Below are 27,831 nucleotides of genomic sequence, written 5' to 3'. Positions count from 1 at the left end.
GCCAGGTCCTGATGGGATTCCAATTCGATTTTACAGACAGTACTCTACTGCATTGGCTCCTTACTTAGCTTGCATTTATCGCGAATCTCTTGCCGAACGTAAAGTCCCGAGCGACTGTAAAACAGGGCAGGTGACGCCTGTATATAAGAAGGGTAGAAGGACGGATCCTCAAAATTACAGACCAATATCCTTAACATCGGTTTGTTGCAGGGTTCTCGAACGTATTCTCAGTTCGAATATAATGAATTTCCTTGAGACAGAGAAGTTACTATCCGTGCATCAGCACGGATTTAGAAAGCATCGCTCCTGCAAAACGCAACTCGCCCTTTTTTCACATGATATCTTGCGAACCATGGAAGGAGGATATCAGACGGAAGCCATATTCCTTGACTTCCGGAAAGCGTTTGATTCAGTGCCCCACAGGAGACTCCTAACTAAGGTACGACCATATGGGATTGGTTCCCAAGTATGTGACTGGCTCGATGACTTCTTAAGTAATAGAGCCCAGTACGTTGTCCTCGATAGTGAGTGTTCATCGGAGGTGATGGTATAATCTGGAGTGCCCCAGGGAAGTGTGGTAGGTCCGCTGTTGTTTTCTATCTACATAAATGATCTTTTGGATAGGTTGGATAGCAGTGTGCGGCTGTTTGCTGATGATGTTGTACGGGAGGTGTCGTCCTTGAGTGACTGTAGGAGGATACAAGATGACTTGAACAGGATTTGTGATTGGTGTAAAGAATGGCAGCTGACTCTAAATATAGATAAATGTAAATTAATGCAGATGAATAGGAAAAATATCCCTGTAATGTTTGAATACTCCATCAGTAGTGTAGCGCTTGACACAGTCACGTCGATTAAATATTTGGGCGTAACATTGCAGAGCGATATGAAGTGGGATAAGCATGTAATGTCAGTTGTGCGGAAGGCGGATAATCGTCTTCGGTTCATTGGTAGAATTTTGGGAAAATGTGGTTCATCTGTAAAGGAGACCGCTTATAAAACACTAATACGACCTATTCTTGAGTACTGCTCGAGCGTGTGGGATCGCTATCAGGTCGGATTGAGGGAGGACATAGAATCAATTCAGAGGCGGGCTGCTAGATTTGTTACTGGTAGGTTTGGTCATCACGCGAGTGTTACGGAAATGCTTCAGGAACTCGGGTTGGAGTCTCTAGAGGAAAGGAGGCGTTCTTTTCGTGATTCGCTACTGAGGAAATTTAGAGAACCAGCATTTGAGACTGACTGCAGTACAGTTTTACTGCCGCCAACTTACATTTCGCGGAAAGACCACAAAGATAAGATAAGATTAGGGCTCGTACAGAGGCATATAGGCAGTCATTTTTCCCTCGTTCTGTTTGGGAGTGGAACAGGGAGAGAAGATGCTAGTTGTGGTACGAGGTACCCTTCGCCATGCACCGTATGGTGGATTGCGGAGTATGTATGTAGATGTAGATGTAGACATAATGCACTTAGAACTACACAGAACACCGTGGTCCTTACGAGAGACACTTGCAATGTACTGAAGACATCGCGGCAGTTACCGTTCGTGACTGAGCACAACAGCGCTCCCCCAGACTTGCCTAGCATCTACACTTTTGTTCAAGCACGCATCACTCGCGGGGTTTCCGTACTTTTGCTACGACGTCTGTAGTTTTGATGCGCCGTACCTCATGTCGGAATCGTAATCAATCAGCTAAAACATTTCACATCTTCAGAGATCATGGCTGCAGGAGCATCACAAAAAGGAAAACATGTGGTCTCCTCACTCTCAATGTTGTGATTGAGTTTCGTTTAAAGTTTATTTTTTTACGTTTTTTTTTCTTTTTTTACAATCTCCAGGTAGTACGGGTGTGACACGTCACGGTTGGTGGCGTGAAAAGAGACTGATCAGTAGAATATCGCTCGCCGTCTTGTTGGTAGTCCTGGTCATTTGTATCGCCATGTTTCTGACCAGCAGGATGTTGATACGGAGTAGAAGCAGCAACACAACTACCAACGACACCCATATCACTGCACACGGGCCATCAGGTAAGTAAGAACTGGACATAGTATAAGATACACTGATCAACGAGAATAATATGACCACCGACCTGCAACCGATATACACCAGTCCAGACGATAGCAGCGTCACCTGGCGAGGAATGAGTGCTAGTCAGACACACGCCCGGAGCATGTAACATCAGTGCGCGTGCTGTTCGTGTGTAGAATGAGGAAGACGCGCGGTCTGTGTATGACCGAGGACAGACTGTGATGGGACGGAGGCTCTGTACGAGCATTAAGGGAACTCCACGACTTATTGTATGTTCGAGGAGTCTTGCGTGAGCGTCTTCAACACGTGGGGAAACCAGGGTGAAACCATGTCTGCCGGCCGGAGTGACCGAGCGGTTCTAGGCGCTACAGCCTGGAACCGCGCGACCGCTACGGTCGCAGGTTCGAATCCTGCCTCGGGCATGGATGTATGTGATGTCCTTAGGTTTAAGTAGTTCTAAGTTCTAGGGGACTGATGACCTCAGTTGTTAAGTCCCATAGTGCTCAGAGCCATTTGAACCATTTGAAACCATTTCCAGACACGTGGGATCCGGCGGCCACCCATCATTACAAATGTCGGGCGTCGAAGGCTGGGCAGACTGGTAAAACAGGACAGGCGACGAACTGTGGCGGAACTAACATCTGACCTTAATACTGGGCAGGGTACAAGCGTGTCTGAACACCAGTGCACCGAACACTCCAATCCGTGTCTTCCTTGGCAACAGCTCCTTGACACCTTTACTGCGGGGCGGAGACAATCTGGCGGTGTCTCCATCACGCTCTGGGCAACATTGACGTGGGCATCCTTGGCTTCAGTGGGGCTCATGCAAGGCAACATGACGGCCAAGATCACTTACACACCTTCATAACGATCATGTTTCCCGAAGGCAGAGGCATTTTTCAACCAGTTAATGTTCCATGTCACAAGCCCAGGAATGTAATGCGGTGGTTTGAAGAACACAGTGGCGAGTTCCAAATCATGTGCTGGCCCCCTAACTCGCCAGATCTGAACCCGATCGAACACACCTGGGGTGTGATTGAACGTGGCGTCAGGGCTCATCACCCCCACCCCAGAATTTACGGGAATTAGGCGACTTGGGTATGCAGATGTAGCGCCTCTAGCACCTACCAAGGCCTCATTGCTTCGATGCCACGACGCGTCGCCGCTGTCATCGGTGCCAAACACGGTCATACCGGCTCTTAGGTAGGTAGGCATAATGTTCTGCCTGATCAGTGTAAAAGTGGTAAGGCTGCATTCTGTATTATTAAGATATGTACTCGTGTGATGCAGAACCATAAGGCAACATGCAGTAGATTAGTTCCTTTTCCTAGAAATGTTGGGTGACAGTAACGATGCTTAAGGCTAACCACCTGGCAGGTAGCTATGACAGTACGCACTAAACAAGCAATAACTAAGTCATACAGTACTTCCCCACCCTTTGAAGATAACTTCTAGTGGTTTATTGAAAGTTGCAACGTGTCCTGCTCGAAACTGAGTTTTAGAGCATCAGATCTTCCGCAGATAAGGCCAGACTTGAGTGAATTCCCGAACTGTCGTTGGTGAACAAACTGTCCCTCCAAGACAATGCAATTTGTTTATCGCAGTGGCAAAACGTTCTTTGTTACGTGTGACTATGAGCTAGGCTTCTCTAAATACAGCACAATTTACATCACTTTTTTGTTGATGTGGCTCACTTCGACCCAAATAGACCATCTCCGGATCTAAAAGCTGCAGAACAGAACCGCTGCCATCGACATCAGGCGGGTTTTGTAAATATTTATTTTACCAAACGCACTATGAGACGTGGCGCACGTATTCCGTTTCCCAACCTATGTCATTCCCGAGTGTCAGTCTCCGCAAAAACTAAAGATTACTGTTTCTTCAAATAATTGCCGGGAATGCAACCAGGCGACATTATCGGCAACCGCCGAAGGTGAACATCCTGTCATTTTCAACACAAAGCAGCGGCAAGTAGGCAGTGTGCAAGTGAATTTAAACCTCTATTTGCAGAGCAATTCCGGAATGGTATAACCCACACACACACACACACACACACATATTGTAAACACTAACGCCACCACACAACAAAAGATAACCAACGCGAGAAATTGTGGATAGCGAAAATTACTAAGCAACGAGTGTGGTTGCATTAACTCTGTCCGTCTGTTTTTTGACCTGGATAGAGCAGGATTTCACGCATAATTAAAGCAAAAACCTCCATCTCTATTTACTATGTTACCTGCTAAAGTAATCTCAACTGCTTCCTTAATATCATTATTCTAATAGCTGGAAGCGCCTGCCAGAATCAACATGTTGTTATATTCCATAGGATGACCGGCGCCAAGACAATGTTCCGCTACAGACTATTTGCTCAGCTGTTGCAAGCGTGTCTGACGTTTATGCTTAGTACAACGGTCCTCAACGGTCCTAATAGTATGACCAATATATGACATGCCACAGCTGCATGGAATACGATAGACACCCGTTCTATGCAAACCAGGATCATCCTTAAGATGACCTAAAAGGAACCTAATCTTGGATAGAGGTAGGAAAACACATTTCACATCAATTTCCGCAAAATGCGATCTATTGTTTTCGAGATGCTACCTGCGTACGGCAGAAAGGCCGTAGATCTCGGTGCCAATTCGATATCGGCATCACTCACCTGGTGCAGTGTTGATCGGTAGCGCAACGCACGTGCTATCCTCTTTTTACTTTATCGATTCTGACGGAAGGTGACCTAAATTTGGGTTGATTCAGCTGACAATTCCTCAGGGTCTCTAATGACGTGGGCTCTATGAACCAAGCTGCTAAATACCCCTTCACGCTGAGCCTGATGGTGACAACTATTAATCTGTAGACACTAGTCAGTGTGAATAGGGTTCCTGTTAACAGCATGTCTCAGTGTACCATCAACCTTACTCCAGACCAATACATCAAGGAAGGGAACGCGGCCGTGCATTATGTGGTCTCGTTGAACGCATTAAAGTAGAATATGTGCATGCACTGAAAGTGAACGGACATACGTACAAAAAATTTGATTAAAAAATTAAAAGTTACAATAAATTATATCAGATTATGTAAATCTAATATATGTAACATATTTACAGTTGATATAATAGTTTTATGTTTCAAAGAGGAGAATGGGCATGTGAAAATCAAATTTTAGGCCAATTAATATCCATATGGAAGCGTATTATAATTTTCTATCACTATTGTTTTGTCATACTGAAAAAAGACTTCTTTTTAAAGTTACTTTTTTATTAAATTTTTAATATTAACATCTATTATTATCAGACTGTACTCTAATTGTATCTTTTCTCCAGTTCTTTTAATTTCATAATTGATTAACTATTCAACTTCTGAACGTTTTGTAATCTAAGGTAAACCCCTTTGCTTCGTTACGGTGCTCTTATCATTTTTTCAAAAAATTGACCCTTAGCTCCCATTGAAGCCTAATTTGTAATCCAGTTATTTCCTAACTCATTAGTCCATTTCCCTAACATGCATTCTGTTGCTGTTCTCTTTGTTCCATTATCATGGTCCCCTATAGAATCTGTATCAAAATAAATATCTTCCCCAGCTTATCTAGTATTTCGTGTAATCTAAGCCTTGCGTTTGTTGTAGTGAAAGCTGCTTTGAAGGTACTTGAAGCTGTGTTATTTTCTTTATCTGTACCACTTTCTCACTAATAACGTTAATATCTATATTATGTAAGCGGTCATGTAAAAGTATCTCATAGAATTTTTCAGATCTGTGACATGGTCAGCTTAACTCATATTTTGTCATTGTCCAAATTTTCCGCAGCAGCTGCTCGTTTTCCTGAGTTTTCTTCTATCTTATCAGGATCTAATACATGTCTAGCTTTTTTTACGGCTTTTTATATAACTCTTTGGGTCAAAATCATGTGGACTGGTTTCTAATTTTACTTTTATAAAATCTTTTACATAATGTTTAAACAAAATCTTGCTTTAATTTTTAAAATTCCATACTTCAAACATTTCTAAAATCCTATATCCCCCTTCCATCGCTCTATTTACTTCATCAGTGGTCCAAGTCACTAGAAAATTTATCGTTATGATAACATTTATTTGTTTCCTCCTCTATACATTTTACATACAATAAAATAACAGGTTTTCATTTTTATTGACCTTTATCCGTAAATGGAGCACAGAATGATACAATTCTGTAACTGCTAATATTTTAAATTCTGTTATTTCATACCAATTTCTATTTAATATTTTGGTTTATATATATTTTTGTTAGATTTTATACATTTTTATTTGCTTGATGGTCTGTATTGATTTATACAAACACCATGATGATGGTGTAAAACGAAACTGGTTATGACAATAAAAAACAATTAAGCAACTGTGAGTCATACGTTTTAAAAAGTACGTAACAGTTGTTGGCACTCACCTTGAAAAAATATCTAAACCAGTTTCAATAATGATGATCAGAAGGTCCCATAATGCAACCACATCGTAGGTTGAGAATATGTGTGACAGTGTTAGCAATATTCTTTGTTTACTATCGAAAGAATGTTATATGTATTTCTTGGCACATCTGTGAAGCCTGCATAGCACCACCAGTAACACAGATTTTTTTAAAAAAACATGATATTTTACAGTTAGGGTTACATGGTGAAAATACACACACTCGGTAGTTCTGAGTTCTGGATATCAATTCTTTTACTTCGTTCTTTCAGTTACCCGTATTGGTTGGATACACCTGCAGTTCACATCCTCATTAAGAATATGAGCTGAATATCCCACAGGAGTTGGACAAAGTGATATGAACTCCCTCGAGGCTACGAACACCTAATTTCTAGATCTTTTCTTCTAAATTGTCCGTAACAAACTGACACCGTTGTTCGGCGTGAGCTTGTGCTACGACATCTCTGGGAATGGTCGGGATCGCCTGGGTGTCTGTGGCCGGTGTGGCGTCGGCTGATATATCGTTGTCTCAGAATTTAGAATCTTCAGTTGGGGCAATTCCTCCATGTCGCCTTAGTCTACATCGGGTCCTATCGTGGATATTCAGATATTTCCTGCCTGCCTTTAATATACCCTCCACATCTCAATGACGTGGCGAGCCACCAGGAACGACGGATGGTTCGGAATTGTAGGCAACCTTTCCCCTTTTGGCTAACTGGGGTGCAGCAGCAACACACAAGTCGCCCAAGTAACGCCCAATAGAAGACTAGCCACATGTAATTATTATTTTTGTTATTATTATTAATGTTATAAACTGTTTTATTAGGATATTCTAGTGACAGTGACCTTGCAGATAGAGATTGAACCGGACAATCGGGAGTTACGGAAAACGGGAAGGACCAGGCCCAAAAATCAACTGGTTGTTATTTCATGCAAGTAACAATTTATTGATAAGTTGAATTTTAACTTAAAATCAAAGAAATAAATACTACAATTTAAATGTTAAAACCATATTTTGAAAGAAATATAACATGCTTTTAATAATAATAAAATAATAATAATAAAAGGACCAGCTACGCAAAATTTCAGGTGAAATATGCAATTTAAATCGTAACACCACAGTTTGGAGTAATATAATATGCTTTTAATAATAATAATAAGAAAAGAGCCAGATATGTAAAAGTTCAGGTGAAATTTACAGTTTAAATCTTAAGGCCAAGATTTGGAGAAACATAACATGCTTTTAATAATAACAAGAAAAAGAAGAAAATTTCATGTGAAATTTGCAATTTGAATCTTAAAACCACAGACTGGAGAAACATGACTACAAAGTTGCTCTTTTCAGACACACTTAGTACTCATCTTGTGTAAGGTGTCGGCGCTGCATGGATGCAAGAGGTGTCTTGAGATGGTAATTTCTGAACAAACAGTCGTATGGCGTAACCGGCAGATAGGTCCAGGGTGAAGCAGACAAACCAGGCTATGAGCAATGTGAAGTGGCAGTCCATACTACCCGATGAATTGCCGTGCCACTATCAACGAGCGGACGGCCAGAAAGTTGCCCCTTTCCACAGCCGGAGGCCCACACTAGCTGGCGGATGCGACCGACACGCCCCACACATCACTCGGCCAACAGCCAATTTCCCGTGTCAGACGGATGTGGCTTTCGCAGACCAACTTGGCTCAAACAGCCCAACTCAGCTGTCACACAGGAACCCATGTCACAAACAACTCGGCTCTCACCGTGAAACTCCGCTGTCTCAAACCAGCTGTCTTCCCACCTAGAGACACACCACATAGCCAGCAGCACTTCCTCCTAGGCCGACGACGAGCAAAGATGCTTACTGAAAAAATAGTAAATCGTTAGCAAACTCGAGCCATTGGCGCCAGATAAGACCCAAGCGAACTGAAATACGGCGCCACAGCTCAGCCTCCTGCCCTTAAGCACAAACCAACTGAGGAGGCAGCAAGCGGGCAGAATCAACTGGTAGGCTTGACTTGGTGGACGTGCACCTTAAAGGTCCTACCAGTGGTCGGATGTTTGACCAGCAGGTTGGCCGGCCCCAAAACCCTCACAATCAGGCATGGTCCTCAGAAACATGGAACTAACTTCCCCAGACCCCACACAGCACACCTGACCGCATTCCTGACGTAGACCAGACCACCCACCTTTCCCTGGAAGGGGCGCTCCGCTTGACGGCAAAGGGCCATGTCAATATCAGTTTGTGCATGCTGCCAGTTTTCCCCTAAGGACCTCAGGAGCGATAGAAATGGATAGGAGGTCGTTAATTTCCCACAAATTTGTCGGAGGAGAGTTGACAGGGTAAGGGAAGAGGAGGGCAGCAGGGGTTGCCATGAAAGCCTCGTGTTTCGCGAAATTGAAGGCCAAGTTCAGCCACTGTAAGCTAGTATACCACCAGCTGGAGACTTATGATGGTTAATGATTGTTGCCGACTTCAGGCTGCGGTTCATCCTTTCGGCGAATGATGCTTGAGGGTAGTACTGGGTAGTGATTGTGTGTTTAATCCCGATGCTAAAACAAAATTGCTTAAATGTCCTAGAGACAAAAATGGGAGCGTTATCACTGACCAATGCCCACGGGGGCCCAAACCAACAAAAAATATTCGTGAGGTGGGTAATAGCTATCGGCGCTGTCACCTATCGGCTTGGAATCAACCACGAAAACCTAGAAAAGGTATCTACGACCACTATGATATAACGGTTTCCTTTCCTGTTCCGTGGAAGGGGCCCGACGTAATCGATAAAGAGCTTATCTAGCGGATGCTCTTCTCGTTGCGGCTGTAGCGAGCCCTTGGGTGGCGCGTTGCTGGGTTTACTCATCTAACAGTTTCTCTGGACAGAGTACCCGTAGGCATACCCTATCTTTAACAGTTGCGTACCAATGCTGTATGTTGCACTGGCCAACACCAATGGGAGGGGTCAGCGACTGACCCCACAACCATCACACATTCTCTATCTAGGATAAATCACATTACCTATGTATTTCCATAATTTTGGTAGATTGGAAGATTAAAATGTTGATGATTATTACTGGGAAAGGGTTTCTGGGACATTTTTAGTGAAAATAAATAGTTTTTTACATTTATTTGTATTAATTTCACAATTACAAGGATTACTCAGATTCACATTCAGAACACTTTACAATACGAACTACTTCTTCTTACTTGGTGCGTGCAGGGCAGATATACGTCCTGCAAGAAGTGCCTTCATGTACTTACGGTCTTTGCTTCTGGCGCATAAGTAACAGCGTCCTTTCTTTGGCAGATTATACACAGCTGCACGTGTTACTTTCCGTCGCGGCTCCGTAACGCTGTTTCTTCTGCTCACAGCACCTTGATTTTGATTGCACTCATACCCAAAAGTTGATAACGCTGTAGTGGATTTTGAGTGTAGGCCTACAGCATTTTGAGCGCGTCTTTTCATGTTGGGGCCACAAAGTTCACGACCAAGATCTTTCAGGTACTTCTTTCTTTCAGAACTCTTTGTCGGGTAATTCTTTGTCCATTCCTTGTGTGTATCTTGAAATACAACATATGAATTGTATGCTGCAATGTCAATCAAGTTGAAAAACACCGCCATTGGCCATCGACGCGTTGCTCGACGGTAGCTGTACGTTCTTACACACTTATGGAATGTATCCATTCCTGACTTTGTACAATTGTAGAATAAGATGATATCTGGCTTCTATTCCGTCACATTCATATCATGATGTTGGGTTGACAATACTGTAACAACCTTTCCTTTCTTAGGCAAAGATCAGATGCGAGTGGAACGGTAGTGAATTTTCTGTCCATGGTAACATTTCTTCCAGATAGTTTCAAGTTAGACATTTCAATCAATCTTCTAACTATTTCAGGGCCACTGTTATGGATCTTCTCATTAGCGTGCTTTCCAGCGTAGAGATCCACAGCGAAGCAGTATTTCGTATCTGAATCACATAACAGGTTCACCTCTATTCCATATTTTCCTGGTTTTGTTGGAATATATAGCCTGAATGGGCATCGCCCATGGAAGGTCACAAGTTCTTCATCCTCTGTGACTGACTTACTAGGATCGTAAAACTCAGGAAATTTACTATCATGTTACATATATCCATGATAGGAACAAATTTGTCGGTCTGTTTTCTAGCTGCTCGCTTTAGAGCATCATCAAAACGCAAGCACTTCAGTAAGAGCCCTAGTCTATGCTCCTAAAATGAAGCTCGGTACATCGGAAAGTTTCCTTTACTAAATGTATCACGTAAACTGCCCTTGTTCTGTCTATGGACTCCGTAGTTCAATATAATTCCAATTGCTGACACAATTTCTTCCCTTTCAAATGCTTTCGAATTTTTTATGAAAATATCTTCACATGATTTCGTAAGATTTCCAAGCTTTTGATTGGTACAAATCAAAATGTTATCCAGGATGTTATCATCGAAGTACATGAGAAAAGCTTTAGCTTTTGTATCAGGTTTTATCCCTGGCTTAGTTCCTTTCGGGGTTCTCACTACGTTAGCTACAGACCTCCTCCTTTGATTTATGTAAGGGCTTCTCTTCCATATCATACTTTACGGGGCCACCATGTCGTTTTCAAGTTGATCAATTTGTGCTTTCGGCCTGGGTCGTCTTCTTGTTGGTTGAATATGTATAAAAATAGGAAAACAGAACCGAACACTAGCAAACTAAGCACTCTACCGAGACACACATCCTAATATACTACAAAATATCTGCAAAAAGTAATAAAAATCAATACTTACCCTGTTCTTTTTCATCCAACTCGCTGCTGCCAGAAACTACTTGATCTGGAATTTCCATGACTACATCTTCAGTTTCACTGCTTGAGCTTTCGGATAGTTCACCACTAAATTCATTGTCGAACTCTCAAGCAAATTTCTAATTTCGTCATCTGTCAATTTCATCTTCTTGTACATTCTGTTAAATGCCACAAAGATATTACCTTCCACTCACCACACTGTTTACCGGTTGACTGCAAGTGATGATTGTTGACCTGCTACACCTTCAGTTATAACAATCGCTATAACTGAACAATGAGTGTAAACCAAAAGCTGTCCTTATTGTCGATTGTAGTAATTATAATTACGATAAATGTTATGTATTTATTAAATAAACTACTGAACACGACAGGAGTTTTAGCCTAAAAACTTCGTTGTGGTCAGTTACTGCCCCCCCCCCCCCACACCAATTGGTATGCAACTGTTAATCCAACGTTGTGCAAAATCTGCAATTGTTTGCAATATTTGTTGACTGTGTTAAACAATCTCATGAAAGAATTTTAGCCGGTGATTCAGTTCCCTTGCCAAGCTTTCGGCTTTCGTATCGTCTTTCGCTGAATAAACCCAAATCCGCAGTACACAGTCCTTTTGGCACACGTGGTGAGAGCTGAGAGCGTGCAATGTTGGGCTGCTTGCACGGGTTTTCACTAGACACTGTGGCTTGCTACTGCAGCGAGCATCGCTGGAAGGTGGTTGAGATTACGAGTAGGTGACCAGATTTCGGACGTCCGTGTCACATTACAGGATGTGCAGGTCATAGGCTCCTCGAATTGTGAAATAGAATAGTCAGTGATCTGTGGAATATTTGACGATAAAGTACAATGCTGCAGCATGCACATGTGTTTTGGATGACACTGTTCAGCATACTTGAGGCTCTGTAGGAGATGTGTCCGTGTTTGCACATGTTGACCCAATAACATCGTCAACCGAGGTTGCTGTGGGTACAGAATCGTTGAGACTGGACAACGAGTCAATGAGAACTGGTCGGAGAATGCGATTCTGGTTGCTTCTGGTCAGCAGCAGTGTCGAGATACGCTGTCATCCAGGTGAACAGCAGTTCCAGATTTGTATAGCGCCACGGACACGGGCAGGTGGGCACAGCATTACGGTATAGAGCACATTCACATGGGCATCCATGGGCATATGGTAATAACGGAAGGCTCCCTGTTACCTGTGGAATACACGAATATTGTGGCAGACCATGTGCACCCCTTCGTGATCGATATCTTCCTAACGGCATTGGCATCTTGCACCAAGATAATCAATGTCACACAACCAGAATCGGGTAGCAGTGTGTAGCGGTTCCACCTACTTTATTTATCTCTTTCGTTTGTTTATTGTCCTCGGTGTTGACGTACTGCGTTGCTACACTGGCTGAAAAATGGGGTTAACTTAAATTTATTCATCTTCATCATAAGAGATGTACTTTTGGGTTAAATATGGATTACATTTTAAAACACAACTCTGTACAAGTCCTGTCTTACTAAACAAAACAAGTCCTCATGCATTGAAAAAAAAACTAAATCATACAGCGCATTGCAGTTCTGTTTTTTGATAGAAAATCACACTTCTAATAAGCTTTTGCACACTTTCTCACCAAGCTGTCCACGCCTTCAATAGGTTCAAGTGGCTGTTAGCAAGTAAATGCACTGATATCGCTTCCCTCAGAGCTGGTTCTTCTCCACCACAGTACATGAAAAAATGAGACAAAATACCCTTACACTTATACCTCTACTTAGGTCTAAAAAATGTTTAACACTAATGCCAAAAGACAGTCATTACATAATAAATAAATATACTGCATAGTTTTCGTAACATTACAATAATTAGCACTTAAATTGACTGTAGTATGAAAGGTGTGGCTTAGAAAAAATTTTAAATCAAGTGCATATTAGACTACAAAACATTATTTTAAATCATAACTGTCTGAAAATGATTAAATTCGAAAAATTTGGATCTCTTTTCTTTTCCCAAAATAGCAAAAACTCCAGATGTGCATTACCTCTAGTAAAAACTCAGATATGGAGTAGCATAGATTTACTAATCATTAAATCATAAAAAATAGTCATCATCACATAACTTAATTATTATTCAAAACCAATATTAAGGAGGTGGAAGTTGAACCAAATCATTGCCCCTATTTCCCCATTAAACTCTGAGCACTAATCTCATTCAACCAGAAAATTAAATCATCACAAAGTGTTACCAAATAGCTGACCTGTCAGAATATTCACATCAGTCTCGCATCACAGTTGTCGGTTACTCAGCAGACTTATTGTTCTTCATTCCAGTAATACTATTTTAAGCTTATAATTCCTCTACACACAAACAGAAGTTTTCATATAACGTATAGATCTAATGATGTAGCATTATATTACTTGTACTTCACTAAAATATTGCTCTTTATGTCAAGCTCTCATTCCCGACTGCCGTGTCATGAATTGCACAATATAAACAGTACCCAATGTTGCCTAGTTCAAATTTTAGATCATCAATAAAGTTACACCACATTTGTTTGTATACGGTTATCTTTTTCATTACTCAAAAATGTCTGCCAGAACCATTATTTCACTCAAATTTCTTACGTTGTTAACCAGTGGAGTGCATTCTCAAAAAATATCCCTACTGCAGAGACAGGCTCCCTAACCATTAATACCCTAACATTATTCATTACTTTATTATTTCATTATTGTTTCACTATCTGATAAATAAACAGCTGCTCTACTTATCTAATTCAAAATTAATCCTACAGAAAAAAACTCCACAGCAACCAATCCTTATGCTTAGGCAAACTTAACTTTCATTACCGATCAGACAAAATCATCACTTAGACAAACTATTATTTCACTGTATTCCAACCTGGAGGGCGATATACTTACAAATATTGCTTATACATTCCACACACATTACTCCAGGCAACTATGTTTGAAGTAGTAATTCCTTAATGTTAGAAAAGGCTGTACCATGACACAGTTGTATAGGTAGGCAGTTGTCTCACACATACTGATTGCACCGAACACAAACACTTCTATTATACCACAATTAGTATTAAGACCTCATATTTAACAAGGTTTTTACTGCATATTGCCTCTGTTGCTACAACAATGAGCTGATTACTTCAGATGTTAATTATCTTCCATATATGTTGACACCTTTAATTTTCAGTTTACCTTCTATGTGTCTGAGAGAAAATTCTTAACCATGGTACCAACTTACTTTCTTCCATCCTCTTAAGACTGCATTACTTATAACTAACATAACATAATATACATAAACACACAGATAACTCTAGAGAAAATTTTTCTACAATATTTCTATATTAAAGAATCCTACAGCACAAAATCACATGACAGTCAAAGAATGGATGTTTATGGTTTACTTATAAACTACAGATAGGATAGGAGAAGAGTTTGACTTCCTCGGGAAACATGAAAAATGAGACTGACAGATGGGGTAAGCATTATCGCCACATAATGAATCCAGCACAGAATGTTGAACCCCTACTTGCTAATTGCACAGTAAACTAGTCCCAGATATTACATCAATGCTGAGATTTTGATTTACCAAGAAATTGTATTTAAACAGCTGTCCTGACAATTCTACATTTAATAATACCTCTTGTTTCACACTCTTTCATAGCTTACAAGTAGCATCAATAATTCTTATTCGAGAAACATGCCTTACTACTATACTCTCCGTATTCTTAATAGATTCACATAATGCCTGTGACATGCCGTTCAAATGATTACCACTGTCTAGTAAACACTTAACATGTATGCCCTGTACACTTGCTTTTATTTCAGGGTGCCACACTTCCTTTTTGTTTACCATGTGATCTTGCTCATACAACAAATCCTCATTAATCTTTTCCCTGGAAAAACTATCATCGTGCCTACCAAAATGATTATCACGCTCATTCAAATGACAAATAGCGTGGTAATCTTCATTATTACCACTCTCAAATTCTATCTCCTCATTAGGCCTATCATTATCCTCCTTCATTCTTTCTTTACTTAACACATTGCCCCCATTATCAATTATAGATTCAAATACCCGTCTCATCACTACTGGATTCGTCATTGCTATCATCACTACACTTACAGTCAGAATCAAACACAATTTCACTTACGCTATGCTCTGTATTTGGTACTTCCACTTTTCATTTATTTCAGTCAATTTTGAATCAACAATTTCATTTACTTTTTCCAGTTTTTCCTCTACCATTATTGCACACTTGGTTCCTAAATCAGTTTCTGAATCATCTCCAATATGATCAAGTTTAACTCTATTTTCAGCACATTGTTTCTCAAAAACCTCCACCTTCCAACAATTTCCATCACAAAGTCTCTCTCTCTCTCTCTCTCTCTTCTACACATTTACTACTCAATGTTACCTTCCACAATCTTTAACTACTGCATCAAATGTCTTATTGAATTCTGAAGTGTTAGCGCTAACTACCTTGATTCTCTTTTTAATTTCTTTCTTCAGTTCATCGTTTAAGTTAACCATGTCAGTTCTAATGCTATCAGTTTTCTTTTTCACTCAGCTAATATCTTTTTTCATACTCATATTTCTCAAACAACTCATAATTTGCCTTACCATTGCTTCCACGATCACACTCACTTCAGTACTGTTCTTGTCCATTTCGCTCTTTACAATAGGACTTTCGTCCCCATCCTTCAAAGTCACATTTATTTTTTATTTATAATCGTCACTGTCTACAGAACCAGGCACGCTTAGATCTCTCTGTTCACTTAAAAACTTAACCTCTACAGTTTTGTTCTTAGTCACACTGTCTTGTTCGTTAAGGCCACTCATTATGTATCACTTCATAAAAACAGTTGTTTGTATTAAATTACCTTATTCTCATTTACTCGACTTGTTCTGCTGCTCTGCTGCAGCTGCAGCTGTTGTGGTTGTCCTCTTGGTTCATCGTCTGTTGCGCGCTGTAATTCTCTCTGCGAGGCGTCTTGTTTACCTCCAGTCAGCTGTGCCCACCTGTGTGCTGACTGGCTGCTCTTGTACTCAATGGCTGCTTCCATAGAATTCGCTCGTTGATTGGCGGCTGCATCTTCTTCCTTACGAAACTCCAGCGCTGATTGCGATTGCACCGCTGCACTGTAAACTGCTCTTGATTTCACTTTTCAAAGTTCGCGAGTCCTTGTTTATTGTGGTTCGTACAATATCCTCACCTGCCAGGGCTCCACATGTAGCGGTTCCACCTGCTTTATTTATCTCTTTCGTTTGTTGATTGTCTTCGGTGTCGACGTACTACATTACCACACTGGGTGAAAAATGGAGTTTGTGGATTCCACCACTGTCTGCTTTAAATGATGTAGCCGACAGATGCCCAGTTACGTTCCACAGTACTTTTATTTCACTTTTCAAGACCCATAATAATACACAGTTATATATTTATGGCCAGTACGCAATGGTTTAAACTTTCCGTAAGCCTCATTAATGGTTTGTAGGCGAACCATCCACATACTCCTACAATAGTTTATGGTTGAACATCAATGAGCGGTGAAACCTAACCACAAAGTTCACAGTTCTTGAAGAATAATTAGGTATGTATGGAACAGGCACTGTCATTGCTTTTACACACGGCCTAATTGTTTAACACTTACTCCACAGTTAAGTTGAAGCATTGTTGTTGTTCTAACCAACACAGGGTTCCCGTTTGAAACTCGGCCCTGGACTGCCTGTCTTGTGAGAGAAAATTGGGCCCTTATATATCACCACAACAATAGGCCCTGAAACTACATATTGTTCGAAACTAAATTTACAGAACTTACAATTAAAACTTAACTCATTAAATTGACTGAACACATCGAAAGATTCGTTTGTGTTAACAGTTTCTCCTACTACAACGGTTAAGCCTAATTATTTGTTTAAATCAGGACATTAACAAATACAATTGCGCAAACAATACTTTTGACAAAACTGTGAATTATTTTGGAATTAGTTAAGGGCTGGATTTGCTAACATGTTTCCGACTAGAACCAAACAGATACTTTAAGAACACTAGAATTTCGTCTTCCAAGTGGTTAGAATTATTACAGAATTTATATTTGTTTATATTTCAACAATAGTATTTGATTTACGAAATAATTACTGCTTTTGTCCTATAATGAAAGATACTAACTAGGAATAGTCAAAATGAATTATAAAATCAATTACATACATAAAACTAAGCACAAAATGAGAGATGGTGTTACATTCTTTAAAACTGAGAGCCTACCTATCTCTTTTATATAAATGCAGATTATGCTCACGTATGTTAATAGTAATTAGTGAAATAAAAAAATGAATTTAAGGATGCAGATAGCAAAACAAGAGGGGAATTAAAACTATCCCAGCTTGCTTCGTCACAAGTGGCTTTAGGAGTATGAAAATGAATTCACGTTAATGTCTTTGAGTATCAAATTTCTCTGAGCTGAATACATCTGAAGCGCTGTTGCGTGCTGTCTCTGCACCTCCAAACAACTGGCTACTAATTTATGGGAACTGAATGGGCTATACTTAGACGTCTAGTGGCACATACCGGAGAAAGATTTTTCGAACCCGTGCCACATGGAATCACTGCTGTATGTATATTGCTTTCCAAAGGTGGACCAAGACGCTGTAACACTGCTGATTAGAAAGTTTTGGGTCATCAGAGTGAGTACATCAGGGATGTCACAGAACAAGGGCTATATAAAACTGGATCATTAAGCACACGGCAGGCTGTAGCTACTTTGTATTGCCAAGCAAACATTCGGCTGGAATTTTGTGGATGTATATCCACTTGATGTGACTGTAAGTCCGATATGAATTTTTGAAGGAAATTGTAATGTTTCCACCCCGACTGAGGCTTAAACGTGTTTGAGCCGTGCGTGGCTCGTGTTCGTGCCGTTTCTTATTTCACATCTTGTTTTTACCATACTGCCACCTCGTTATGTTAATTTTCAATTACTGCTGTCACTGAGTTGTTGCCTTACCTGCCCATCAGCGACAGCAGCAGCGCTTATCGATATACACTCCTGGAAATTGAAATAAGAACACCGTGAATTCATTGTCCCAGGAAGGGGAAACTTTATTGACACATTCCTGGGGTCAGATACATCACATGATCACACTGACAGAACCACAGGCACATAGACACAGGCAACAGAGCATGCACAATGTCGGCACTAGTACAGTGTATATCCACCTTTCGCAGCAATGCAGGCTGCTATTCTCCCATGGAGACGATCGTAGAGATGCTGGATGTAGTCCTGTGGAACGGCTTGCCATGCCATTTCCACCTGGCGCCTCAGTTGGACCAGCGTTCGTGCTGGACGTGCAGACCGCGTGAGACGACGCTTCATCCAGTCCCAAACATGCTCAATGGGGGACAGATCCGGAGATCTTGCTGGCCAGGGTAGTTGACTTACACCTTCTAGAGCACGTTGGGTGGCACGGGATACACGCGGACGTGCATTGTCCTGTTGGAACAGCAAGTTCCCTAGCCGGTCTAGGAATGGTAGAACGATGGGTTCGATGACGGTTTGGATGTACCGTGCACTATTCAGTGTCCCCTCGACGATCACCAGTGGTGTACGGCCAGTGTAGAAGATCGCTCCCCGCACCATGATGCCGGGTGTTGGCCCTGTGTGCCTCGGTCGTATGCAGTCCTGATTGTGGCGCTCACCTGCACGGCGCCAAACTCGCATACGACCATCATTGGCACCAAGCCAGAAGCGACTCTCATCGCTGAAGACGACACGTCTCCATTCGTCCCTCCATTCACGCCTGTCGCGACACCACTGGAGGCGGGCTGCACGATGTTGGGGCGTGAGCGGAAGACGGCCTAACGGTGTGCGGGACCGTAGCCCAGCTTCATGGAGACGGTTGCGAATGGTCCTCGCCGATACCCCAGGAGCAACAGTGTCCCTAATTTGCTGGGAAGTGGCGGTGCGTTCCCCTACGGCACTGCGTAGGATCCTACGGTCTTGGCGTGCATCCGTGCGTCGCTGCGGTCCGGTCCCAGGTCGACGGGCACGTGCACCTTCCGCCGACCACTGGCGACAACATCGATGTACTGTGGAGACCTCACGCCCCACGTGTTGAGCAATTCGGCGGTACGTCCACCCGGCCTCCCGCATGCCCACTATACGCCCTCGCTCAAAGTCCGTCAACTGCACATACGGTTCACGTCCACGCTGTCGCGGCATGCTACCAGTGTTAAAGACTGCGATGGAGCTCCGTATGCCACGGCCAACTGGCTGACACTGACGGCGGCGGTGCACAAATGCTGCGCAGCTAGCGCCATTCGACGGCCAACACCGCGGTTCCTGGTGTGTCCGCTGTGCCGTGCGTGTGATCATTGCTTGTACAGCCCTCTCGCAGTGTCCGGAGCAAGTATGGTGGGTCTGACACACCGGTGTCAATTTGTTCTTTTTTCCATTTCCAGGAGTGTAGGTTCTGCCGTATTATCTTTGCTGGACTGTTATCACTTCGCAGTCGTCATGTGTTGTGAGTTAGTTGGGACCTGGCAGTGTCTGAGTTGGCATACGTCACAAGTTCAGTCGGGGCGCGGCAGCAGAGAGGTCTGGACCGCCACGACTAGCCCGACAGTTGCCGACACACGTGACTGGAGTGGGTACGACTTTGGTTGGTCGTCGGTCGTCATCTTGCCGGGTGACGTGTATTTGGCAGGCGATCGCTTATGGGTTGGCTGTGTGTGCCGACTCGTGTTTCGTCCCTCTTATTGTACAGTCACTACCATTAGCATTGTCTAGTTCTTCGTGCAAGTGTTCGTGAAACTGTGTGTAGTTTGTGTGATTTTGACTGACAAGTTATTTTAAATGTTGTCGGCGTACTGGCTCCGAAGATTCGGTCAGTTGGTGTGGAGCAGTGAGCAGTTCTAGGCGGGGCATAGTTCGGCCGGGCCAGCTGGTGATCTCTACGTAGTGTCGGAGAGTGTGGCGCTGTTACCATTGCTACGAGGTCCGTGGCTCACCGACCCTGGACACGAAAGTTGAGTTTTTATTTAACCTACCAGCAAGTCAAGACGGTTCACTTTGTGTCGTTTGGAGTTCGTTGTAAGCTGTTGGGATATTCCCACGAGCAACAACGTGGTTTTCAAGTTCGAAAATTCTAGCCACCCTCTGGTAGAGTTTCACTGTATTTGGTTATTTGAATTGAAGTGCACCCTTCTGCCTTGTCGCCATTAACGTTCCGGTTACCTGCCCTGGACGTTGACGTAAATTTCAGGCAGTGTAGTTTCCTCATCGAGTTGTTGCTGTCAGAACAGTGTTTAGTTTGACAGCTCTGTGTGTGATTGGTTGTGGGCGCCAATATCTTCTACGTTGTTCTGTTGAACTCCCTGTTGTGCCCTGGTCGGGTGAAGTGGAAGTTATCTTGTCGGTGGGTCTGCTGACTGTCGGTCGGTTGGGTTGTCAGATCGTGAATGGTTGGCCTGACTGCCTGTCTCACCTAAGCGAGCGTTAGTGTTTGAATTACAGGCCGATCCTCGAGCATCTGAGCGCCCTAGGGTGTACTGCTTATTTTTTTAAATTTAATTTGCAATTGTTGTTTGTACTTGTATGGCTTCTAGCCGTAAAATTTTTTAAAAAATTGGAGTTGTTAGCTCTTAAGGCCTTCATCCTAAATTAAAGAACTGTTTCACGTAAGGCCCTTGGTATTTAAAAAAATTAATTAATGTTATGGAGTTTTAAGTGTTAGGCCTTAAGCCAATTTGAATTTCATTTGTTTACTTCTGCCAAACTTAAGAACTGTTTTAAAATAAGACTTCCCTGTTAAATTTCTGATTATGCTTGCGTTTCAAGTTATTGACCTTGAGCCGTTTTTTAATTAAAGTTGCTTTCAGCCGGTAAATAAGTCCCAAGGAGTTGTGTGTATTTTTTTTTTTTTTTGTTGGAATCTTGTAATGTTTGATCAGATTAAAGAGTTGTATATCAGAGTGTAACTGACTGCCCTTACTTTGGCCCCTTTCCACAATTTACACTATATGTCCTGCTCTGCGGGATTAGCAGGGCGTCCATTACTTACTTCACTGGAACTCGCAGAACTCACCAGTTAGGCAGTGCTGTAGGTGTCAACGTGACGATATACAGGGCTCGTACAAAAGTGTGGCACCACCGCGACAAATGCACGCTTGAACGTAAATGCAGGTGTCAGCCAAGCCTGTAGGTTTCACTGTTATACTTGACCACCCCCCCCCCCCCCCCATGAACCATGGACCTTGCTGTTGGTGGGGAGGCTTGCGGGCCTCAGCGATACAGATAGCCGTACCGTAGGTACAACCACAACGGAGGGGTATCTGTTGAGAGGCCAGACAAACGTGTGGTTCCTGAAGAGGGGCAGCAGCCTTTTCAGTAGTTGCAAGGGCAACAGTCTGGATGATTGACTGATCTGGCCTTGTAACAATAACCAAAACGGCCTTGCTGTGCTGGTACTGCGAACGGCTGAAAGCAAGGGGAAACTACGGCCGTAATTTTTCCCGAGGCATTCAGCTTTACTGTATGATTAAATGATGATGGCGTCCTCTTGGGTACAATATTCCGGAGGTAAAATAGTCCCCCATTCGGATCTCCGGGCGGGGAATACTCAAGAGGATGTCGTTATCAGGAGAAAAAAAACTGGCGTTCTACGGATCGGAGCGTGGAATGTCAGGTCCCTTAATCGGGCAGGTAGGTTAGAAAATTTGAAAAGGGAAATGGATAGGTTAAAGTTAGATATAGTGGGAATTAGTGAAGTTCGGTGGCAGGAGGAACAAGACTTCTGGTCAGGTGACTACAGGGCTATAAACACAAAGTCAAATAGGGGTAATGCAGGAGTAGGTTTAATAATGAATAGGAAAATAGGAATGCGGGTAAGCTACTACAAACAGCATAGTGACCGCATTATTGTGGCCAAGATAGATACGAAGCCCACACCTACTACAGTAGTACAAGTTTATATGCCAACTAGCTCTGCAGATGACAAAGAAATTGAAGAAATGTATTAGGAAATAAAAGAAATTATTCAGATAGTGAAGGGAGACGAAAATTTAATAGTCATGGGTGACTGGAATTCGAGTGTAGGAAAAGGGAGAGAAGGAAAAGTAGTAGGTGAATATGGAATGGGGCTAAGAAATGAAAGAGGAAGCCGCCTGGTAGAATTTTGCACAGAGCACAACTTAATCATAGCTAACACTTGGTTTAAGAATCATGATAGAAGGTTGTATACATGGAAGAACCCTGGAGATACTAAAAGGTATCAGATAGATTATATAATGGTAAGACAGAGATTTAGGAACCAAGTTTTAAATTGTAAGACATTTCCAGGGGCAGATGTGGACTCTGACCACAATCAATTGGTTATGACCGTTGGATTAAAACTGAAGAAACTGCAAAAAGGTGGGAATTTAAGGAGAAGGGACCTGGATAAACTGAAAGAACCAGAGGTTGTACAGAGTTTCAGGGAGAGCATAAGGGAACAATTGACAGGAATGGGGGAAAGAAATACAGTAGAAGAAGAATGGGTAGCTTTGAGGGATGAAGTAGTGAAGGCAGCAGGGGATCAAGTAGGTAAAAAGACGAGGGCTAGTAGAAATCCTTGGGTAACAGAAGCAATATTGCATTTAATTGATGAAAGGAGAAAATGTAAAAATGCAGTAAATGAAGCAGGCAAAAAGGAATACAAATGTCTCAAAAATGAGATGGACAGGAAGTGCAAAATGGCTAAGCAGGGATGGCTAGAGGACAAATGTAAGGATGTAGAGGCTTATCTCACTAGGGGTAAGATAGATACTGCCTACAGGAAAATTAAAGAGAGCTTTGGAGAAAAGAGAACCACTTGTATGAACATCAAGAGTTCAGATGGAAACCCAGTTCTAAGCAAAGAAGGGAAAGCAGAAAGGTGGAAGGAGTATATAGAGGGTCTATACAAGGGCGATGTACTTGAGGACAATATTATGGAAATGGAAGAGGATGTAGATGAAGATGAAATGGGAGATACGATACTGCGTGAAGAGTTTGACAGAGCACTGAAAGACCTGAGTCGAAACAAGGCCCCAGGAGTAGACAACATTCCATTAGAACTACTGACGGCCTTGGGAGAGCCAGTCCTGACAAAACTCTACCATCTGGTGAGCAAGATGTATGAAACAGGCGAAATACCCTCAGACTTCAAGAATAGTATAATAATTCTAATCCCAAAGAAAGCAGGTGTTAACAGATGTGAGAATTACCGAACAATCAGTTTAATAAGCCACAGCTGCAAAATACTAACACGTATTCTTTACAGACGAATGGAAAAACTGGTAGAAGCCGACCTCGGGGAAGATCAGTTTGGATTCCGTAGAAATACTGGAACACGTGAGGCAATACTGACCTTACGACTTATGTTAGAAGAAAGATTAAGGAAAGGCAAACCTACGTTTCTAGCATTTGTGGACTTAGTGAAAGCTTTTGACAATGTTGACTGGAATACTCTCTTTCAAATTCTAAAGGTGGCAGGGGTAAAAAATAGGGAGCGAAAGTCTATTTACAATTTGTACAGAAACCAGGTGGCAGTTATAAGAGTCGAGGGACATGAAAGGGAAGCAGTGGTTGGGAAGGGAGTAAGACAGGGTTGTAGCCTCTCCCCGATGTTATTCAATCTGTATATTGAGCAAGCAGTAAAGGAAACAAAAGAAAAATTCGGAGTAGGTATTAAAATCCATGGAGAAGAAATAAAAACTTTGAGGTTCGCCGATGACATTGTAATTCTGTCAGAGACACCAAAGGACCTGGAAGAGCAGTTGAACGGAATGGATGGTGTCTTGAAGGGAGGATATAAGATGAACATAAACAAAAGCAAAACGAGGATAATGGAATGTAGTCGAATTAAGTCGGGTGATGTTGAGGGTATTAGATTAGAAAATGAGACACTTAAAGTAGTAAAGGAGTTTTGCTATTTGGGGAGCAAAATAACTGATGATGGTTGAAGTAGAGAGGATATAAAATGTAGACTGGCAATGGTAAGGAAAGCGTTTCTTAAGAAGAGAAATTTGTTAACATCGAGTATAGATTTAAGTGTCTGGAAGTCATTTCTGAAAGTATTTGTATGGAGTGTAGCCATGTATGGAAGTGAAACATGGACGGTAAATAGTATGGACAAGAAGAGAATAGAAGCTTACGAAATGTGGTGCTACAGAAGAATGCTGAAGATTAGATGGGTAGATCTCATAGCTAATGAGGAGGTACTGAATAGGATTGGGGAGAAGAGGAGTTTGTGGCACAACTTGACCAGAAGAAGGGATCGGTTGGTAGGACATGTTCTGAGGCATCAAGGGATCACCAATTTAATATTGGAGGGCAGCGTGGAGAGTAAAAATCGTAGAGGGAGACCAAGAGATGAATACACTAAGCAGATTCAGAAAGATGTAGGTTGCAGTAGGTACTGGGAGATTAAGAAGCTTGCACAGGATAGAATAGCATGGAGAGCTGCATCAAACCAGTCTCAGGACTGAAGACCACAACAAAAACAACAACTTGACCACCGACGGCACCTGTGCAGCGTTCTCAATATGTTGTTACTCGTGATCAGAACAGTGTTCTATGTAGTCCTGAGTGCATTATATCGCATTTAAATGAAGTCTAAAGTGGGCAAACTGTTGTTGTTAGTGTGATGGATGCTTCTGTAACAGAGGGAGCCGTGTTTCGTGTTTAAAGAGGCACGGAAAAACATCATCCGCTAAGTCATATACCGCTATCAGTGTTATGTAGGCAAATCAGTGGGAGTATGGTGGTGAAGCACTGCAACTGCAAAATGGCTCTGAGCACTATGGGACTTAACATCTGAGGTCATCAGTCCCCTAGAAGTTAGAACTATTTAAACCTAACTAACCTAAGGACATCACACCCATCCATGCCCGAGGCAGGATTCGAACCTGCGACCGTAGCGGCTGCAACTGCAGATGTCATATGGGGGTGGGTGTAGTGTTGATATTCCAGTTACAGTACCAACGCTGTTTATCCACTGCAAGTCGGACTAGGCTGGGTTTTGCTCCGGCACAAAATTTTCAACGTTCTCTTTTCACGTATTTCAATGCCCACTAGCAGCTAACGTCATTATCCTTTGGGTTATAAACACATAAGGCTACAGGATCAAAAATAACATGTTTGTGCATTTACCTGCCATACGATCTGTTTTCGCGAAGAAGTTTTGTGAAGCACTGCAGAATTTCTAGTGATTTGGGGATCGTGGCGTATTTATCAATCCGTCTTATGGTCACACTGACATGGAAAGTGACTAGTCAGAACTATATCAGGTGGTCATATTTAGTTTGTTGACATACATTACCTTAATGCTCCAACCCTGCAGCGAAATCCATATTGATTTGACAAGATTTGCGACGGAATAGCACTTCTTTTCTTGGCTCTATCTCTTTTGGTTAATAGTACTAATACGCAAGTGAGTTCTGACAAAGAATAACAATTGAAGTAACTGGGTTTTAATTTTAGAGATATGGTACGAACCATCAGTAGCCGGCATCGAGCATTTATGTCCCAGAAACCACAGGGAGGTTTGTGGTTGTATCGAATGGCAACGCTCTCGCTGCACCATATCAGTGGCTGTATACATTATTTTTTCGACCTATTTTTCTATGATAATCATGATAAACATTAACCATATGTTTTACCTATTATTGCAGGTACATCATCGAACTTGTAGGTACTTACAGAAAGAATACAAAACATCACTGCTGGCGGCGACCAAGAGTCTTGATGTATTTTGGAAGTACTCAAGGACAGTAAGCCCTGCAAGGATACGATGAATAACAACGGTCTGATCCCGGAAAAAGAACAACCGTCAAGACATCAATACGAACCTACAACTTCAACTGAGTATTAAATTCCGGGAACATGTGAGCGTGTTCTTTTCACGAGCACAAAATTGCAACCGCAGTACTTCCGAGCACAAAGAAAGTACAGGGAGTTCTACACCAAATGTAAGAAACTGTTTCCTATCATCATGCTTGACAGGAATATTCCAGGTGAACATGCCAGCAACACTCTAATGGTTTGAATAAAAACGGAATCCACGAAAAAATACTGAATTCACAAGTGGCTACTGTGATATTTTGCTAACAACAAAGCAGTATATTAATTCTAGCTATTAAGAACTAAGTCCAGGAATAATTTACATACCTGATGAGTGCAAAGAGAGTGGATCTTCATTTTGTTCTGATTGCCTCACATCCCTCAGGGCAAGGCAGCCCTTTAACAGAAATGTCGCTGGAGTCGTCGTCAGTAAATCTATAAAGGTATTTTAATGGGTCAAAGAGCATTTGTTATTTCTGAAGGAAATTCAGTGCTCTTTTTTTTATTGTGCGCTTCTAGTTACTTTTTACAAAGAATTTCTACGAAAGGTCGTCACGACTTAACACCTATTTTTTTTCTTCTTCTATTTTATCATTGAAGACTTGTCCACTATGCCTTACATAATAAAATAATTACCTTATTTATTTAATAAGTAAATAAATATAATTCTGATGGTGTGCAATGTACCTATCAAAGAATGATTTTATAAGTGCTTACATTGCTTTTTGGTTTTTATGATTTAGCATCCTTCCTGCCACAGTTACATGATTAACAACGGTGTAATCAGCGACGTCGATGTGGAAGCTTATGTGAAAGTATCAAGTATTTGAACCTTGTCATTAGTGTGATGTCAATGAGCGTAATTTATGTTCCAAACTGTTCCCTTACACTATCAGCTACGATTCACTGTATTTGGTTAACTGACTTTTTAACAAAATTTTTAACAGCAGTACGGCTTCATTTACAAAGTATATAGAACTGAACAATACTCCTTCAACACCATTTATACTTAAAATGTAATTCGAATTTATTCACAGAGCTGTACTTGAATAAACGAAACACGAGCTGTTATGTAAACGATCTTGCTGATCGTTAATGTTTGTTGGACTTTCCAACAATATACTGTAACATTGTAAAAAGAAACATTTCTGTAATCAACATTAACCTGGAAATTAAACTGATTTTTTCAGACTTTTTCATTTTTTCGTGCTTAATTTTATTTCTCTTATATAGTTACCACAGGTTTAACGTAAATGGTCAACTACACTGATGTAAATTTCTCGCAGCATCATGTTCTCGTAATTAATTTAATTTTTAGCTCCTGGACCATTTTTTAAGATGAGATGAATGATAATCTGTCTAAGACGGCCTAGAGTCAAACTAAACAAATATCATTATAGCCTCACAAATTAGGGAGAAATGATGTTTATTATCTTTCTCTTGAAATCAGAACACAAGTAGTGCATGCCAACCACGCAAATATTATTACAGTGCCCACGTTTTCCGGCATACATTATCAACAGGATTTCTGCCGAATGTGGCACATAAGTCCACTGTGAATGTAGTGACAGTTACTACTACATATCTGTACCTACACTCCAAAAGAGGATGGTAAATAGTGTATCAGCAACAGCGTCGTTTTCGTCTACCACTTGTATCTCCCACCTGTCACCCACACAAACGAGTCCACATTTTCCTTCTTTATTTTAGGATGGGGCGATGACAGAAATATTGCTG

General features: G+C 41.7%; 1 protein-coding gene across 1 annotated transcript in view; it reads left to right on the top strand.

Moving 5' to 3' along the window:
• Positions 1 to 26,600, top strand: part of LOC126260197 (uncharacterized) — a 231,378-nt gene extending 204,778 nt beyond the window's left edge. The window contains exons 3-4 of the mRNA XM_049957479.1: positions 1,840 to 2,028; positions 25,926 to 26,600. Of these exons, the coding sequence (XP_049813436.1) occupies positions 1,840 to 2,028; positions 25,926 to 25,945 (209 nt within the window). The 3' untranslated portion in view covers positions 25,946 to 26,600. The remainder of the gene's footprint in view (positions 1 to 1,839; positions 2,029 to 25,925) is intronic.
• The last annotated feature ends 1,231 nt before the right edge of the window (positions 26,601 to 27,831 follow it).

This window comes from Schistocerca nitens, chromosome 5 (genome assembly GCF_023898315.1).
Source record: "Schistocerca nitens isolate TAMUIC-IGC-003100 chromosome 5, iqSchNite1.1, whole genome shotgun sequence".
Lineage (NCBI taxonomy): Eukaryota > Metazoa > Arthropoda > Insecta > Orthoptera > Acrididae > Schistocerca > Schistocerca nitens.
The sequence above is the reverse complement of the archived record's forward strand: the minus strand, read 5'-3'. Positions and strand labels throughout refer to the sequence as shown.